Source organism: Parus major, chromosome 5 (assembly GCF_001522545.3).
Source record: "Parus major isolate Abel chromosome 5, Parus_major1.1, whole genome shotgun sequence".
Lineage (NCBI taxonomy): Eukaryota > Metazoa > Chordata > Aves > Passeriformes > Paridae > Parus > Parus major.
The window spans coordinates 23,494,204-23,511,950 of record NC_031774.1 but is presented as its reverse complement, the minus strand read 5'-3'; the positions used below and the strand labels follow the sequence as shown (position 1 = coordinate 23,511,950).

Sequence of the window (17,747 nt, the reverse complement as noted above, 5' to 3'; positions counted from 1 at the left end):
GTTTTAAAGTTACAACTCTATCACTATTTCCACTATGTCTGTCAGCTTAAAAGAAAATAAGAGAAAGCTAAACACTGTTTTAAGTATTTCTTGATACCTCTCCTAGTTTTCTCTCAACTCTAACTACCTTTCCTTTGTGTGTGGCATGGGAGCAGAGTTCACAAGTCCACTATTAACTGCTGCAAACCAGAAAGATGCAGACATTAGAGGGATTCACTTCTAATAAAGTCATCATATACTCATTCCTCCCAAGGAGGTAGAAAGATAATCAGAGCAGCAAAGTCCCCGCAGAGCTTTGCATGAGAAAAGGAAACTATTTATACCCGCACAGAACTTAATTAGATTTCTGATGCAATTCTGCATACTTTTTTATATTTTTTTGTACAGTAAGCACATATCTGCAAGAAATGCCCTGAGCCAGAATTCCCCACAACAGCAGGGCTGACATGACAGAGGACAGAAACCCACTTTTAGGGCAGCAGTAGCCTTTCTTTTTCTTTTTTCTTTAACCATACAAAAGTTTTTTCTGTTGGTTGGTCAGTTGGTTGGTTTGGGCTTTTTTGCCCTTCGTGGCAAGGTGATAACTAAACCACTTTCCTTTACATTACTCAGAATCACACTTGATTTATCCATTCTGCTGCTGATAATACTGCTAAGCCTTTACATAGTGATTTCCATCTTCAAAGCCCCATACAAAATACTAATTAATCTCCGTAGCCTGTGGTGTGCTGTACTATGGGAAGATTTATTCCCATCTGGTAGATGATTAATAATTTGCCCTAGGTCACACCCCAAGGTACTGGTAGAATTTTATTTATTTTTTTTTTCTTTTGCCCCTGACATCTACATCACACTATTAGGAAACAGTTTCCCTTCCAACAGGCAGAGTTACATTAGATACAGTGGGAAAATTAGCCACCAGAAAAGCACACATCACCTAATCTTGCCTGCTGGAACACACTGGACGTGCATCGCAAGAGTTGATGATTCTGGGAAAACAGTTGCCAGTAATGGTCACATGTAATGTGAAGCACAAAGACTTAGATGAGCCAGACCACCACTGTCACAAGTACCTGGCTAAGTGGCTATGGTGTTGGTAAAAGCAGAAGAAAATTTGTCTTTTGGTACTTTGTACCATTCTTCTGTAATGGATTACTATTGGGTTTTTTGATCCTTCATACTCCTGACCTTTACTGTCTTCACAGTTCCCTGTTTCAAGTTACTCCTGCACACTTACACAGGAATTTCCACTGGAACAGGCATAGGAACTGATCAATAACAGGGTAAAACATCTTGGCTTATCTTTGGTGCACATGTTTAAACTGCAGTAACTCCTTTGTTCTACAGGCCCTAATACAGCTGACAGGAGAGTGACAGCCCATTTTGCAGCTGTGGCCATTTGCAAGGGGACATGAGGTAAGTCAATGTCTGAGATGGAAATCACACCAGATGTGGAACTCGCCAATCTTCCTCCAAGCAAGTAAGGGAGACAAAGAGAAGTACCTGTCCTAGGCTTGTTATTTACACTCCTTTTCTTCCAAATGTTATATGTTTTGCTTCTTTGTAGAGATATCCTGCCAAGGCACTGGTAAAGAACAGCACTTTCCCCATCTCATTAACAGTCTAATTCAAACCCATAATCTAGATCTAGAAACTGAAAGGTTAGAAAGAACAAGATAAAGAAACTGTCAGATGAATGGAGAACAGCAGGAGGAGAAGCAGTGTTGAAGAACTCTGCTGATTCAACAGACTCCCAAAGCCTGCAGGATCAGCCAGCCATCATGGCCTTGATGCAAGAAGGCCCCACACTGTACCATGTCCTCAGTCTGTGTACCACATTCAGTGGAAGAACCAGTTCCCATGAGTTCAGCATTTGTCCAGACAGTCTGTGTTCCAGTTGTATTCACACGCCCTCAATTGTACTAACCTTCCAGAGAGGTTAATCTCGGCTCTGCTGAGATAAGCAGACGGAAACCCCAGCGGGCAGGAATTTCCCACTTAACTTTGTACAGAAGAGATGAAATCAGAGAAACACAAAGCCGTATCACACGTGCTGGATACTACACAGCAGGAACCGTGGAAGAGTCACATACCAAAAAGTAACTTTCACAGTGACAGAGAACAAACAGGCACACAGGCACAAATAGGCATATGTTGTGGGCTGCTTTCCGAAGCCAAGCAGGTTTATCACAAACCAACAACTTCAAAACTGTCTCCTTGATTTTCTCTTGTCTTTCCTATGTATATACTGCCCAACCCCTACCTAACCAAGCCTTCAGAGCTGAATGAAAGCACAATGTTACAGTATTGAGACAAGAAGCCTGGACAAATCAACATGTTTTCAACAGATTAGTGACTTTATCATTATACAGGTATTGCACAGTAGCGGTTTCCAGCTCCTTACATGTTGGTCAGTTTTCCTGGACTGCTAACCACTAGAGACATTTTTGTGCAGCTGAGCTGGGCACTCATCATGTACCTCATTAATCAAACTAAACAGAATCCTCAAAGCTGCTTTGTGAGAAGTGATTTACAGTATTTCTTTTGTATCCAAATGTTGAGCATGTGAAGCCGGCAGACTTTTTGCCTAAGTTGGAGGAAGGAACAAGCTGAACTCTAACATAGAGGCAGAAATTTTAACTCTCATCAGCTTGCAGCCTTACTGATGGCTAGGAGTTCAAGAGATGTGTGAGGAATGAAGGCAGTACAGTTGATTCTACAAAGATACAACAATATGGAGAAGAATTAACTTTCCTTCCTCAAAGCATGTGAAAAAGACAACTTTTCTATTCATACGGCCAGAGATTCACTCTGCTGATCATCTATGCCTGGCTACAGGCAAATTAGGCTAAAGAAATCTTTGTTGAAGAGAAAAAAAGGAGTGTCCAAATGCACTGACAGGATGTGGAACATATGTGGAAACTCCTAATCACCAGGTAAACTTCTGTCAACAATTAATTGATTTCCTACCTTCACCAGTCCCTGCAGAGGCGGATTCCTGTTCCTGTACCTCCCTCTCTGTCTGAGTCTCAGCATTCTGCAGCTGAGGCGCCAAGGTCTGGGTACCCTGCGATGTCACAGAGGTGGGGGGGTTTCGGGGTTGTAGGCCTATGGCATTCATCAAGCCCATGTCCCTGTCTGTCCTCCATGTAGCTCTGCTGGTTCTGAAAAAAGAGAAAAACAAGTAAGACCAGGATCATTGGAGGCAACATGCCCAAGCAAGACTGAAACGTGAACGTGAGTCTCTTCTTGTATCCACTTCAACCAGGCACCTGCTGGCTACTATGAGGATGGGGGTGAAAGGAATTGTGAGCTGCACTCATTTACACAAACTGGTCTCTTGAGTCTTAAGCCAACAGAGTCTTAAGAGTCCACTCACCCTTCCACAGAAGCAGCGTGTCTTACAGGCACAGAGAGATATCCCTGCAGCATCATTTAGCCTGCAGAACAACTGTCTTGGAGTCACTGCGTTGAGGAGGCAACACAATGTGCAGTGTGGAAGCACAAACACACACAACCTCCTGCACAGCAGGGCAGTTTCAACTCCCATGGATGTAGCCTGTATCCTTTCCCTCCTCTGGACTTCCTAGATTGTCAGCGTTGCACATGAATGCACTCCAGCAGGCATTTCTGCCCATTCCAGTCAGACAAGAGAAATCCTGTGTTCTCAAAAGCAAACAACAGGAACCACCTCAAGGCTCATTAGCTTCTCAGACTCAAACAGCTGAAGTGTACAATGCTACAGCTGAATCTTGACAATGCCGTGACACTCTTTTCTAAACTGACCTCTAAGTGCTGGGAATGCTAAAGAGATTCAAGGAAAGACTGCCTCATTCACAACCTTTTTTTCATAAGGCTTTGAAACCTGCTACACTTCTTTTGCTCTCTCTGTTTGAGCTAGTTCATTCTGGACCAGTATTTCTGCATTCAAGCTGTCATTATACCAGACTGAGTATGTACTGTCAAAAACTTAAGTAGTGGCAATATCCACTCATAGAGCAAAGAATCTCTACTGCTTATTTTTCACCCACAATCAGACCAAGGCTGTAGGACAGCCCAGACATTTAGCAAGCTCACAACTTCCTTGGTATGCTGAAGCTGACAATTCAGAAACACAACTATCAGCCTCTTGCTGAGAAGAGCTGGCTTACAGAGAAGTACTTGTCACTATGGAAAGAAGCAATGGACTGCAGCATCACCCTTGTGTTTAGAACAACATGTGCATCACTGGACAGGCTGAAACAGCCAAGGGGGACATCAAGAGATTTAGCTTTATTTTTAGAGTTTATTACTGAGAAACAACTGTCCCATGACCAGCAATTAAAAAGATGAAAATCAGTCACCAGGTCAGCACTGCAGACTTGCCCTTTTCTCTGTGAACTCCCCTGTTCTTCAGTTACCCTCCAAAGGCCATTTGCTTTACATGGTGTTTTTGATGCATTGATCCCCACATGTTCCTCCCACAGCTGTTACTGGGACCCTGAATGACACATATACTTTACTATCACTGGCACTTTTGGGCACTGAATGTCACTTACTGGAAGAAGGTCAGCTGACCCAACTAGGCAATGTCAAATGGGGAGAAAATTACATATTTAAAGCTGCCAGTGGTAAGGGAACAAAGAAGTGATGTCACATCTAACAAAAACAGCAGAAAGGGTCAGGTCTCTCTAACCCAACACCCAGGAGACTCACCCAGGCCGCTCAGTACTCCTGCTGCTGGAATGCACAGTGAAGACATTCTCATTCAGCTGGTCCCAGTGGTATTCAACTCCAGAGTTTAAGGCCCTTAAAATGCCAAAGAAGGAAAAAATATTAGCATGACAGGACACTGTTTAAGCCAGCACACATTACACCCCCACAACATGAAGAACAGTGTTGATTACTGCCCTACAGAAACTGCAGATCTAGCTCACTTCAAATTTTCATTAAAAGGGCTCATCACCATAAACCACCTTGCAAACACAGAGTGCTGTATTACCAGATTACTCTGGAATATTCCATTCATTTCAATTCAGTATTAGCACCAAGACACAGAAACAGGAGCAGAGAGATTTTCAGGAAATGAAAACATACAACTGTGTATATAAAATCAGGTTTACCCTATTTCCAAGTGACTAAACAAAGAATTGGAATGGAAAGGCCAGTTCTCCCTGTGGAGAATTCCTGCACTAGGTAATGGTCAGTAAGACACTGCTCTTACTCAACATTTAATTTCTTTGCAAATTATTCTCATTCTACCTATAAATAATCTTTATACATCCCTCTCACTGACAGCCACAGTGGAGCAAGGACAGACGTAGAACATAGTTGAACAAGTTTCCACAGAAGAGCTTGTATTGCATCAACAGCATGAGTGTCTGAAAAGTCCCAACTTGAATTTTACATCTAATTCTGCTAAGTATAATTGAACAGCCAATGCTCTGGAAACCTCTCACAGAGCATTTCCCCAAAAGATACACCAAGTCAGGGCTTACTACTCACAGGAACAGACAAAGTTATCAGCCATTGCTGAAGACAACAGGAAATCACAGAAACGAAACCACAATAATGCTGCAAGTACACATCCCACCAAGTAGAGGGTGAGAGCAAATCCAGCTTACTCTGTGCCATACAGAAATGTCACAGGATGGGCACTCACTATGCGGTCCAAGGCAGCACAGTGATCTCCCATCTACTGCTGTGTTCCACCTTCAGAAGCACTCCAGGCTGCATTACCATGGAAAGCACTTCCTGGAGTGTTTTGCTACACCATGCTGACAGCTTGTGTGATGGCCTGCGACTTTTTAAATGGTGTTGTGTACCACCACATGGCTGCTGGACTGCACACACCTGATAGTGCTGTGTGGAGAGGAAGCATGCTGTGCAGTGGTCACAGCAAGGCAAGTGGGGGCAGGAGGAAGGGAGTGGAAACCCAAACCAACAAATAAAGTCCTGTGTAGACAGAAGGGAACTGTGTCTGAAGAGCTTGACTTCCATCACCCTACAAACAGTCTCAGAACTAGAGGCAGTCCCATAATCTGAAGGAAGGATTCAAAGCAAGTATTTGATAGCTGGTTATGGCTCAGGCACAAACAAGATGTTTTATGTACATATAGAAACCTGTAAAGAGATGCCTCAGCAGAATTGGCAAGAGCTCCAGCTTAGAGGATGCTGCAGGTCAGACATGCTGCAATGGGAAAGCAGTGTGTGCTGAAGGCCTGGGGCTAGGCTTCCAGGGTGACAGCACCCCAGATTAAGACCCAGGGTGAGAGATGAACAAAATTAGGTCAACAAAATCACACATAGAGGCTACAAGAAGTAACCAGACATTGCTTTTTCATTTTTTGTGCTGAGCTGGTCCTGTGCTGCATTATACCCCATGAAAGCAGCTGCCAGTGAGATGCTGATTTACAAAGGTTTCTGAGTTTACTGACAGATGGTAACTTGTCACTAAAACTGTGCCAGTCCCTCTGGCTGCTCCATCCCCTGCCTAATATACTGGCTGAGGCTTAGCTGTCACACTTTGCTGTCTGCAAAGCAGCACAGTCCCTAGGCAAGAGAGACTTCCTGACCTCGTAGTCAAAATTTCCATAAAAAGTCTAGTGCGCTTGGTATCTACAGCTAGCACACAACAGAGCTAAGATGACCAGTGCTTTCCTCCCTCTTCTTCCACACATCTTCATGCTTCCCAAAGAACAGGCATGGTCCCCCACAGCTATGTACATGATTGGTATTCCTTGCCAGTATGCACATTACTTGTCTTTGCCAGCTCGACAGCTCCCAAGATAAGAAACCAGAAGACCACAAAGCATCCCCCAGGCCAGGATGGGAGCTGACAATATTGTATTTCTTCTCTTCCCCCAAACACTGTGTTCCTGTACTACACAGAAAGTCCAGCTCCTACACACACACTTCTTTGAGTGGATCAATTTCACTTCTACAAAAGCATCATGGTACCAAGCTGACACGCAGGACACCAGATAAAAAGCTACTGACCATGCTCCTACCTATTCTGCAGAGTCTCACTAATGTACAATCAGGTTGTTGGACAGCCAAGTCCACTTTAACTCCATGCTGTAAGTTTGCACACAGTGAAATCAACAGGCATTCAATTTAATGCATAACTTTGCATATTGGTTTTAAGCACTGCCATTTCTCAACTGAGTTTCGCTGCCAGGGTCCTATTAGCTATTCCTTTACTGTCAGAGAATCAAGGGCTCTGCCTTCCTTCTCTAGGAGGAGAACCTGTAGCAGATGGTGCCACTGCCCCGGCTGCTGACTCTGGGAACACCGATAAACAGGCTTAAGCCAAGGTCACTACACTTGGCCACGATGAGAGTCAGCACCACTTTAACCTGGCTTTTTGGTTTGGTCTAAGTGTGTCTCCCTGATGGGCAAAAGAAATGGCTTAGAAAAAACAGCTGGCACTCCCTGCAGCAACAAGCATCTTTACCACTACCTTTCAGCAGCCTCTTCCTTTGGCCAGGTACACAACACTTGTGCTTTCCCAACTCTACCTCCCACAAAAGCCGTAAGGCCCTCAGCACCATCTCTGTCCTCTTCTGTATGCATCTGTGCATCTCCGAGCTGGAATCCACATTGGTCTCTTCACAGCCCTAAGATCAGCATCAAGATTGCTTCTGATTAGGTCTTCCAGCCTTTAGACGATTGATTGAGCCTACAGAAGAGATGTTTCAGACTGCATCAAGATACAGTGAGGAGTGCATACACCTGAACTTAACAGAGGACACTGGTTGGGCACTATCTTTTATATGAAGATCATAATTTCTCTTCTTAATGAATCAAAACCTGATCAAAGAAATACTGCTATGGTGTGGGCTAAATGCCAGTTTTAACACCATACTTGCATTAGAAACTTCATCACATAATCACACCTTAAACCAGCTTCAGTACACAACAAGATGTGTGTGACAACCACAATTACCTTGGTTTAAATCAGATTTTCAATTAAGCTTAAGACCTGCTCTGGTTTAGCCACACCTATTTAAAATAGTGCAATCTCCCTTTTCAGAAAGCCTAAAGGTTCTTTAGCTCCCATTGCAGAATAGTGCTTGAATTTTGTAAATGAGCAGCCTTTCACAGTACGTTTCCCAGGAGATTTGCAAATCAAGGCCTGACGATTCATTCCAAAGAAGCAGAGCTTACACTGGAGAAATGAATATTTTTCAGGTAATGTAAGCATTTAACTTTTGCTTCATCAAACTCTAGACATAGAAATGCTAGAAGCACTTTATATTTTTCAAGGCATGAGGCAGAAGCTCTGTGTAGCATGGAGCCACTTGGACATGGATGCAGTAAAAAGGACATTTGTTGCCCAAGGCTTTAGGGTGAAAAATTGCAATTCTCCGCACTGTGTCAGTCATGGACAGTGAAGTCCACTTAGTCAAGTTCTTACTTTCTTCCCTTTTATGGCTGTCACTAAGCTCTCTAAGCCCTCCCTGGAAATTTCCATTAGCTTTGTTATATGCAGAGCTGCTCACAGCCTGGATTTCCCAGCAGGGATCTGTTCTAAGATGGACTTTTCCTTCACGCTTGTGTCCAGCTCACATTATTAACGAGCTTGGAGAGGATGAAGGGCACAGACTTGCAGGCTTTGCTGAAAGTCAAATAAGGATTCAGAGTGGAGTCTGTTAAGTACCAAGAGCAAACAACTTAGCAAGCCTCTCCCTCTACGTGGAGGTATTACCTACACAGCTCAGTTATGTCTCCAGGAAGAAACTAGGACCAAGTACTAGGGATTAATGACAACATTATTAACAAATGACAAGAGAGTTGAAATACAATTTACTACATTTGCTTAACCAGTATTTGAAGGGTAAATTGACATAGCACAGATCAGCACAGACAGACATCTGGGTAACCTTTCCAGCTGGCATATCCAAAACTGGAAATTGAAGAGGAGGAGGGATTAGGATGAAAATTCCCCAGCTCTACCATAACAATACAGCTCAGGAGCACGACAGCAAGACAAAACAAACCATAATTTGCAAGTAGTGTGTATGTGTCCAGGAAGACATAAATAGTACTTACTACCTTTTCACTTGTATCAGGGGATGATCTAAGTGAAAACTGAAGAAGGCAGCAGCAATGAGCAAATGCACTGCTCTCCTCCTTCAAATCCTGCCACATGGAAAGGCCCAACAGCAGCCCACTTGTTTGCTATAGTACCAAATTAAATTTTGATTACAACCCTGCTGCCTGCAATCCCATCTAAATATATCAGCACAACCTCATTAGCACAATGAAGACTGTGGCAAGCCCAGCACAGAAAGGAAGCTGCACAGTGATGCCATGCAATGCACCTGATTTTCATGCTGCCAAGTTTGCTTTCTCCACAAAAGAAAATACTCCTTAAAGCTGATTTCTCAAATATACTGTCCATTCAAGATCACTAAATGCAAGCATACAAAACCAGATTAATTTACAAAGGATTTGAATTTCCCAAGACATGCTTTCTTCCCTTTGTGTAAACTTGTCACTCCTAAGCCATTCAAACTGTATCAAGGAAACCTTGATACAGCTTCTCTTGAAGCTACAAGAGAGCAAGGTGACACTATGCTAAGGAACAGGAATCTATTGTCCTGGCTTGGGAAAGAAGAAGCAGCACACAGTATCTCGTGCAGTGCAATGCAATGCTGGCTAGATTCCAGATGCATCCTTGTCAGTAGCTCATTATCTCTTCTGCCAGCACAGTGATGATCAGCACAGCAAGCCCATCCCTAGCTCCCATGATTAGCTAGGCAACGGTATTGTTAGTACAAGGCGAAGTTTGGCACTCCCAGCAGCTGCCTGGATAGGAAAACAATAATTTCTAACGCCCTACTTCATAAATATTTAGCTTTCTGTGCAGGCGATGAACCACGTGCAGAGACAAATCCAAGTGAAAACTGGCTGCGGTGCAAACTGTATGGAACCAGCAAACAGGATTTCTGGAGTAATTCTGCAGGGCAGTAACTCCCTTTGACCAAGAAGAGGTGGCAGCTTCATTAGTTTCTCCCCTAGCCAGGGGAAGGGCATGAGATCGAATACAGGAATTCAGGGAACACAAGATCTGCAGATTATGATTGACAACCACAGATATTTATATGATGCATGACATCATCCTGTTCATCACATTGAGATAAATGATGCATCTAAGAGCAGCCTCATTTTTACTCCTCACATTGATATAACCCACTAATTTTTCAAAATCCTGAAAGTTTTGCCTGTGTGAAAACCAGCAACTATATAGAAACATACCCTGACACCAATTTGAATTGTCCAAGGTGCTGCAGAAGCAGGACAGCAAGCAGCTTGGTGCAGCTGGTAGCTGTGTGCCTGCCTTGGGGAGAGTGCCAACCCAGCTTGGAACACCTTGTGAGACGACTGGTCCTGTTCATTTGATTGTGCAGTCCTGCCAGCTAGATTAAATGCTGGGATTTTTGAAAATGCTGTATTCAAACTCACACAATTTATCAGGTCAGCCTTATAAAGCTGGTGGCACCAGTAGCTAATTTAGTAGCTCTTCTGTCTCAGCAATTTAAGCACATACAAAGTTTGTTTTGCCTACCAGTGGACACCTAAGGCTGGATCCAGTTCATGATCTTGTGGCCAGTGGATAATATTTAGAAGGCACACCCCTAACAGCCATCTTCCCTGAGCAAAATTTTGGTATCTCAGCTAAGGAAGAGAGTCATTAGTCAGCTAAACTGGTAGATACTTCAGAGAGAAAGAAGAGGGAGAGAAAGAAAACGGAGATTAATACAATAAGAAGAACCAAAACAGAATAGTTTCTTCTGATCCACAGGACCACTATAGCTAAAAACTAAGCGACTTCCAGGAGTCAGCATTTGCAACCTACCTACAGATTGCATGTAGAAGATAAGCAGATAAAATAATTTGAAATGGATGACACACCACCAGAAAGCATTAAGAGGAATTTGTCTTATACTCCATGGGAGAAGTCTTCAGTTAAGAATCAGTCTTCGACACATTCAACAGGAGTAACAAATAGAAATTAAACACCAAGACAATGACAGAGCAGAAAGAAAACAATTCAGTATGAAAATGTGGATATTTAATTATTTTGGGACTCAAGTACAAATATTGAGGTTGAGAGTGCTGCCCTTAAGGAATGCAAGGCTGCACAGAAAAACCTGTGTTGAGAATAAGTACAAGAAAAGTCCCTCTCAGACAGCCTTCATTCTTCTGCCAAAACACCAGAACAGTTTTTAAAAAAAACTCAGAAATTTTTACAGTACTGTAATGTAAACACACTGTGTTTACATACAGCATGACATAGGAAGCTGTAACTTGTATCATGTTTATGAGTAACAGAGCACAGCACCCAGGCCAAACAGCTTGGAATAGACAAGGCAGAAATAGATCAAATAAGAATTTCCTGAATTTGCACTGATTTTCTTCTCAGTAAATCTTGCCAGTATGCCATGGTATCCTTTGCTATCTGGCTCCAACCACACCAAGGATCAGGTAGGGACACCTCTGGAAGGTAAATAACAGATTCCAGAACACACAGCTTAAAGGCCTTCAAACAAGCACAATTCAGCTTGATATCATTATACAGGCAGCTCTAAAGATGGATGACTTGCTTAAGTCCTCTAAAAACCTAAAGGCTTGTTAATTGCTTAAAGTGATTACAGGCAGACTATACTCCAAATAAGCTTTGAACCCTCAGAATATCTTAGGCTGTTTATGATCTATCAGGTTTTCCAGCAGCTTAGACAATTTAGGATGTTAGGAATCTTTGGGGGAGTGCAAATTGCTTATGCCTTCTAAGGCCTTAAAACATCTTCAACTGCTACAACTGTTCAGAGCCAAAGTCACTCTTTAGTCATACTTGAACATTCATAACTGTTTTAGCAGAAACTAACATTGATGAAATAGGCTTGTTTTGTAGATATTACACTGGCAAACTAAACCAGGAAAATGCATCTAGAACAGGAGACAGCAACGTAAAAATAAATGTTTAAAATTAGCAAGCATATCAAATGCTTATTTTTAATAGAACATTGGAATGTGCACACACAAAGCTGCCAAGCTCCAGAACAAAGATCCTGGTTTGGTCAAATCTCAGTGAGATCCAAAGGGCAAGCAGAGTTTATATTTTTAATCTTTAGCAGCTTTGAAATTATCCAACTAAAAAGTATTATGTTTTGCATACAAGGGAAACCACCTCCAAAAAACAAGGTAAAAAAAGGAAAAAAAATCATCAAGAGCCCCAAATTGCAATTATTATTACAATTACTCACAATTTATAGACAAGAAGTTAAGACCATTTGCAGAAGGACTTAAAATAGGGGAAAAAAATGAAAAAAAAATTGGTTGTTTTATTTGCTAGCTGGATTCATTAGTAGAGTCCTCCTGGAAATAACATGCATAAGGGACACCAAATATAACTCCATAAATAATATGGATTAAAAATTGGAAAATTAAAGAAAAACTTATTGGAAAGCCAAGGAAGTAAACAAGTGAACAAGGAAGGTCTAGTATAGATCTGTGAAGAAAAGAAAGGTTATAAGACAGCCGGAGAACTCGTGCTGCAAGAGAGGGAAAAGACATTCTAAAAATAAACATGAGGAAAATGGTATTAGAATGAAAAAAGGTCTGTTCGTTTGTGAGGCTAACAACAAAAATCAATGATGTTTCAAAGTGGACAAGATATTGAACTTTCTTCTCTGAAGTTTCCAATTATAAAATATCCAAGGGTACTTGTGTAATTAGGGAGTAAGAAATATGCCAGACATAGCAGCTAGTTGCACTCATTTAGAAGCTTTTTTTAAAAAGTTAACTTTTTTGAGTCATTTGCACCTGTTTAATATGTTACAAAGAGAAAGAGGAAATGACAAAAGGGCAAAAAAGTCAACTTAGCAGCATTCTTCAAAAAGAAAGCCATACTTAAAACTATTATTGTCTTCTAAGTGTAACTTTTATCCTTAAAGAGAGTAATATAACAAATAGAAAAAAGAAGATATATTGAAACAATGAGTGAGCCACATGCAGTAGGCAGTTAGTAAAATAATTGCTTGCATGAAATGTAACTGCTTTTGAAGACAGAATTAGAAAAAAGTACAGGAAGAAAAGGTGGCAGGTGTGATCTGAATAGATGTAAGAGAAGCATTTGGTAACTGTTTTTACAGCACATGGCTGTGCTCTTACAAAGAGTGCTACTGAAACTGAGAACTAGTTAGGACCTGCAGATGGCCAGTGATGCAGTACACAAACTGGTAAATACCAGGCTATGATTTCTTAACACAAAGCTCTGTACCAAGTTCCCTTTCTCATGATGAAAAACAAATGTCACTAAGTAGTCAGTGCTACAGTGTATCTTAAATTCGGTGAGGGAAACGAACTTGCTAATAACTGAAGACTTAAAGCAGCTTTCAAAATTTATCTTTATGAATCACAGATATATTAAGTGGAATTTTATGAGGGCAACTTTCACTTAATGCCATCAGTCATCCTGGATATCCCATTCACATAGAAAAAGGGAAAAAGAATAAAAAATGGTAGCAAAACTGAAATACTGTTTCAAGCCTCCACATCGGTTCTCTACTTGTGCAACTGCAATGACCGAGCCTCTTGGCACTGAAGCTACCTAGGCTTCCCTGCAGAATTTGGAAACAATTAATTTAGTTTTTTTCTTAAATTCATGAATAACAAAATCCCAATGTATGCTTGCAGGATGCATCTACACTGCGAAATTGGCCATCTTTCCTCCTTTTCAGTCCTTTTATCAATCAAAAGCATCTTTTATCCTCATTTAGACAATTCAATGTATCATATGCTTAACAGGCAGCAGAAGTCCAGCACAAGCATTCATTTCCTTGTTAAAGACGCCGTGCAGATGCTGCCTTTCAAAAGGCCATTTGCAGGGAGGTCTCAGACATAAATAGTATCTCCAGCTAGCCCAGTTAACAGTTGTGAGAACATTCCCCATGCAGGGTTGCTAACATCCCCTGGTTACACATGAAGGAAGACAGCTCCTCCTTCTGTCTCCTTGTTTACTCCATCCTCCAGAAGCTATTCTTAAGAGGCAAAGGATGTAGCTTATGCTGCTGGGGGCATCATAGCTGGAGGCTGCAGAGCCTGAGGAATGGAGCCAGCCAGAGGCAAGACATGATGTGCCAGGCAGCTGCATAGATTACCATCTCTTTACCAATGCTGATAACTAGATGTAGACACATTGTCCCCATCAGTAGATGGGAGGATATGCCATTCTCACAGAAGAAAAAAAGAAAAAGATTGGCACAGACAGATAAATGCAGTGATCTCTTGCAAAGCATAGGAATTTATCATAAAGAATTTTCCTGGAATAATTTCATGTTAGAGGCAGATCTCACCCCAAAGAATTAAAATATGCAAAATGAATAGCACTGAATCAGTTTGAGACTCTCCACACCTACTTCCCAATGAGAGAAATCTAAGGAATGCTGCCTCTAAACCAGATGCATCTTCAGGGGTATATGAATTCCATTACCAGAGGATCTGACTGCTGAAGAAATCCTTCCTCCTCTTCTGGATGCCTGCATTAAAAAGCTAGCCTTAGACAAGGTGCTTCTACAGCCTGAAGCTTTCTCAGAACAGTGAGGTGTCTGGAACAGTATTTGCAAAAGCATGTGAGCACCGAGCCCCTACAGAAGCTGCTTCTGAGCACAGGCGAGAGGACACTCAAGCTGAAACAAGAAACAATTGATATTTGCATCCCCTGCCTTACTCCCAAGGTGGTCCTCCAGAAGCAAAGACAGCAAAGGACAGTCTGCTCCTCACCACTTTTGGCCTCACTTGTTTATGTTTTGCAAGACAGTTCATGTTTGAGATGCCCCACCAGGGATGTTTCTGAAGGGGAAAGCTCTCGTTGGGATGTGACAGGATAGGAAAGGTTATAAGCATTAAGAACCAAATTCCTTTTTAATTCAGTACAGGTGCTTCTAGAATATAAGACACACACTGAGGATTTCATTGCATGATGCAAACCTCAAGATCATTTAAATCACACTGCTCTGTATCACTTCCCGTGACAGACCTCCAGGCCACGGCTGAGTAACACATAGTAGTTCAGTTCTCTTCCTAAATGGAGCACACTACCTCATGTGGTATGCCTAAATGGATTCCTGCTTATATCCGACATGGCTCTTCCACTGAATATCACTTAGTTAGCAATTTAGTGTCTAGACTTAGCTCTGTGGTGCCCACCCTTGAAAACATGGCAGCCTCAGAGCCTTTCAATACCACACTTTTGCACTGAACACAAATTCATCTTAAATACAAAAAGCACAGATAACCACATGTTAATGCGAAGCCATGTGCAAGCAGACAGCAGACTCATGATCTAAAATGCATGCAAGTCTACCAGTTTGCAACCTTGACGAGAGTGAATTACAAGACCCTTGGAAAAGAAAAAGGCTGTCACAACCTCATAGACTGCAACCTGTTTCCAAGCCACATCTGAGCCAGCACTCTCTTATCAATAGGATCTGCCTGTGAACCACAGACCTGAGTCCTCTTGCTCCAGCTCCAAGATCACACTTGTGAAAAGTAAATAGTTTCTCCTGTTGGACACTTGCAGAGGAGGTTATTTCTAAAAGCTGGGCTCCTGTTGCACAGGAATCCAATCCTCTGGCTTCTTTCACACAGACCACTCCACAAAGACAGATACAGAGGGTAAAGCAAGCAAAGTTTTTACCAGGTCAGACAGACCTGCTCTCACCTCCCTAGAGCATAACAGCTCTGAGAGCCAACTTGTCAACACCTGTTAAAATGGGAACCTTGGGTTTAAAATACCAGAACCTGCCTCATGGCTCAGCAGTTCAGTCTCACCCTCAGTCATGAGTATTCAAGTCATACACTTGTCTTTGCAAGCCGAGCTGCATTTCCAAGCAGCTGAGTCTTTTGCATCCACCCAAACAATGTGCCGGCTATTGCAGAAATCACCTGGTTGCCGCCTTCCTCTAATTTTCAGTCACAACCTAGTCATAGTCAATTTGTGCCTCTTTGCTCTCTAACAAAACACATCTATATATATAATTTATGTATCTAGTTCCAAACTGCTAGCCCCATTATCCCAGTATTGAAGCAGCTCACCTGGATGACAGCTGAAATATTTTCATATATATGAAATACAGGTGTCAGAATAGTCAGGCATGGATTCATGGGACAAAGGGAAATCACGCTTAGCCAACCTGATTGCCTTCTAAAATGGGAATACTGGTTAGAAACATGAGCAAAGAGCAGTGGATGTTGTCTACCTTGACTTCAATGAGCCTTGTAACACCGTCTCCCACGATATCCTCATAGGCAAACGGGACCTGCAGGATGGATGTGAGGATTGAGTAGTGGATTGAAGTGGCTCAATGACAGGTCTCAGAGGGTCCTGATCAACAGCACAGAGTCCAGCTGGAAGCCTTTAACTAGTGGTGTCCCCTAAGAGTTAATACTGAGCCCAGTACTGTTTATTTTATTCATCAATGACTTGGATGAATGGGCAGATGCCTCCTCAGCAAGTTCAATGGTGACACAAAGCTGGGATGGCCAATATCCCCTAGTGCTGGGCTGCCATTCAGAAGGATCTCGACAGGAACAAAAGAAGACAGGGCAGAGAAAAACTGACTGAAATTCAAAAAAGGGCATGTGCAGGTCGTCAGCCTGGGAACCTGCTGGAATGCAGCTCTGTGGAGAAGCACATGGGGATCTTGGTGGATGAACTGTCCAAGAGGCAGCAGTGCCCTTGTGGCCAAGAAGGCAAATGGAACCCTGGGGTGTGAGCTTTAACAGCTCTTTGATAGGTCAAGGGAGGTGGCCCTGTCCCTCTACTCTGGTGAGGCCGAATCAGGAGCACTGTGTCCAGTCCTGGACTTCTCAGAACAAGAAAGACATGGAGCTCCTGGAACAGATACAGTGGAGGGCTGCACTGATGACTAAGGGACTGAAGAGAGGGAGTCGAGCCTTGAGGCTCTTGACAGTGCTGACCAACAGGCCAAGAGGCAATGGGCAGAAACCAGACCACAAAGTTCCATCAAAACAAGAGGAAGGACTTTTTTACTGTCCAGGTGACTGCACACTGGAACAGGTTGCTCAGTGAGATTTCACTGTCTTCATCCCTGGAGATATTAAAAAGCCATCTGGTCACTATCTTGAATTATGTGCTCTAAGGGATGCAGCTTGACCAGAGGTTGGACTAGATGACTTCCAATGGTCCCTTTCAACCTTAACCATTCTGTGATATACTTTTAAATAGTTCTCACATGTTGGATATTTATTGGAAGGCTATAAAACCTCCTCCTTTCCTTTTTAGCCCTGATAAAGACTCCACACTGCACATTTTCTTAGATAAAATGTTCCACTGATCCCACCATCAAGCACTCTAAGCTACTGTGCCAGTTAGAAGTCAAATTTTACACTATTCTAGCTTATATATCTAGCTTCTTCTACACCCATATTAATATTTTGCCATCTCTGCTGTAAAGCATCTTGTATCTCATCCTAGAACTAATTTTTTTCTTACAGCCTCATGTATTGATGGCTTAATCACCTACAATCAACCACAACCTCAGGTCTTTCTCCTCCTCCGTCATTTTATCTACTGAACTTAGTGTAATTAGTCACTAAGTGCACTTTGTACCGTTAAGTTCTCATTTCTACAGCTTCAGTCACTTCCACAGCAATCTGATTCCTTTGCAATACTTTGATTTTTCTCTGCAATGACAAAGCTGATGTCACATCCTCAGCAAATTTATTCAGTGCACCCT

The 17,747-nt window shown here is 42.3% G+C and overlaps 1 protein-coding gene across 4 annotated transcripts in view; it reads right to left on the bottom strand.

Moving 5' to 3' along the window:
* AMBRA1 (autophagy and beclin 1 regulator 1) overlaps window positions 1-17,747 on the bottom strand; it is a 129,027-nt gene that overhangs the window by 8,088 nt on the left and 103,192 nt on the right. For all 4 annotated transcript variants that reach the window (XM_015631382.2, XM_015631383.2, XM_015631384.2 and 1 more), the window contains 2 exons: window positions 4,696-4,788; window positions 2,971-3,164 (listed from right to left, as the gene is read on the bottom strand). In XM_015631382.2, coding sequence (XP_015486868.1) covers window positions 2,971-3,164; window positions 4,696-4,788 — 287 coding nt within the window. The remainder of the gene's footprint in view (window positions 1-2,970; window positions 3,165-4,695; window positions 4,789-17,747) is intronic.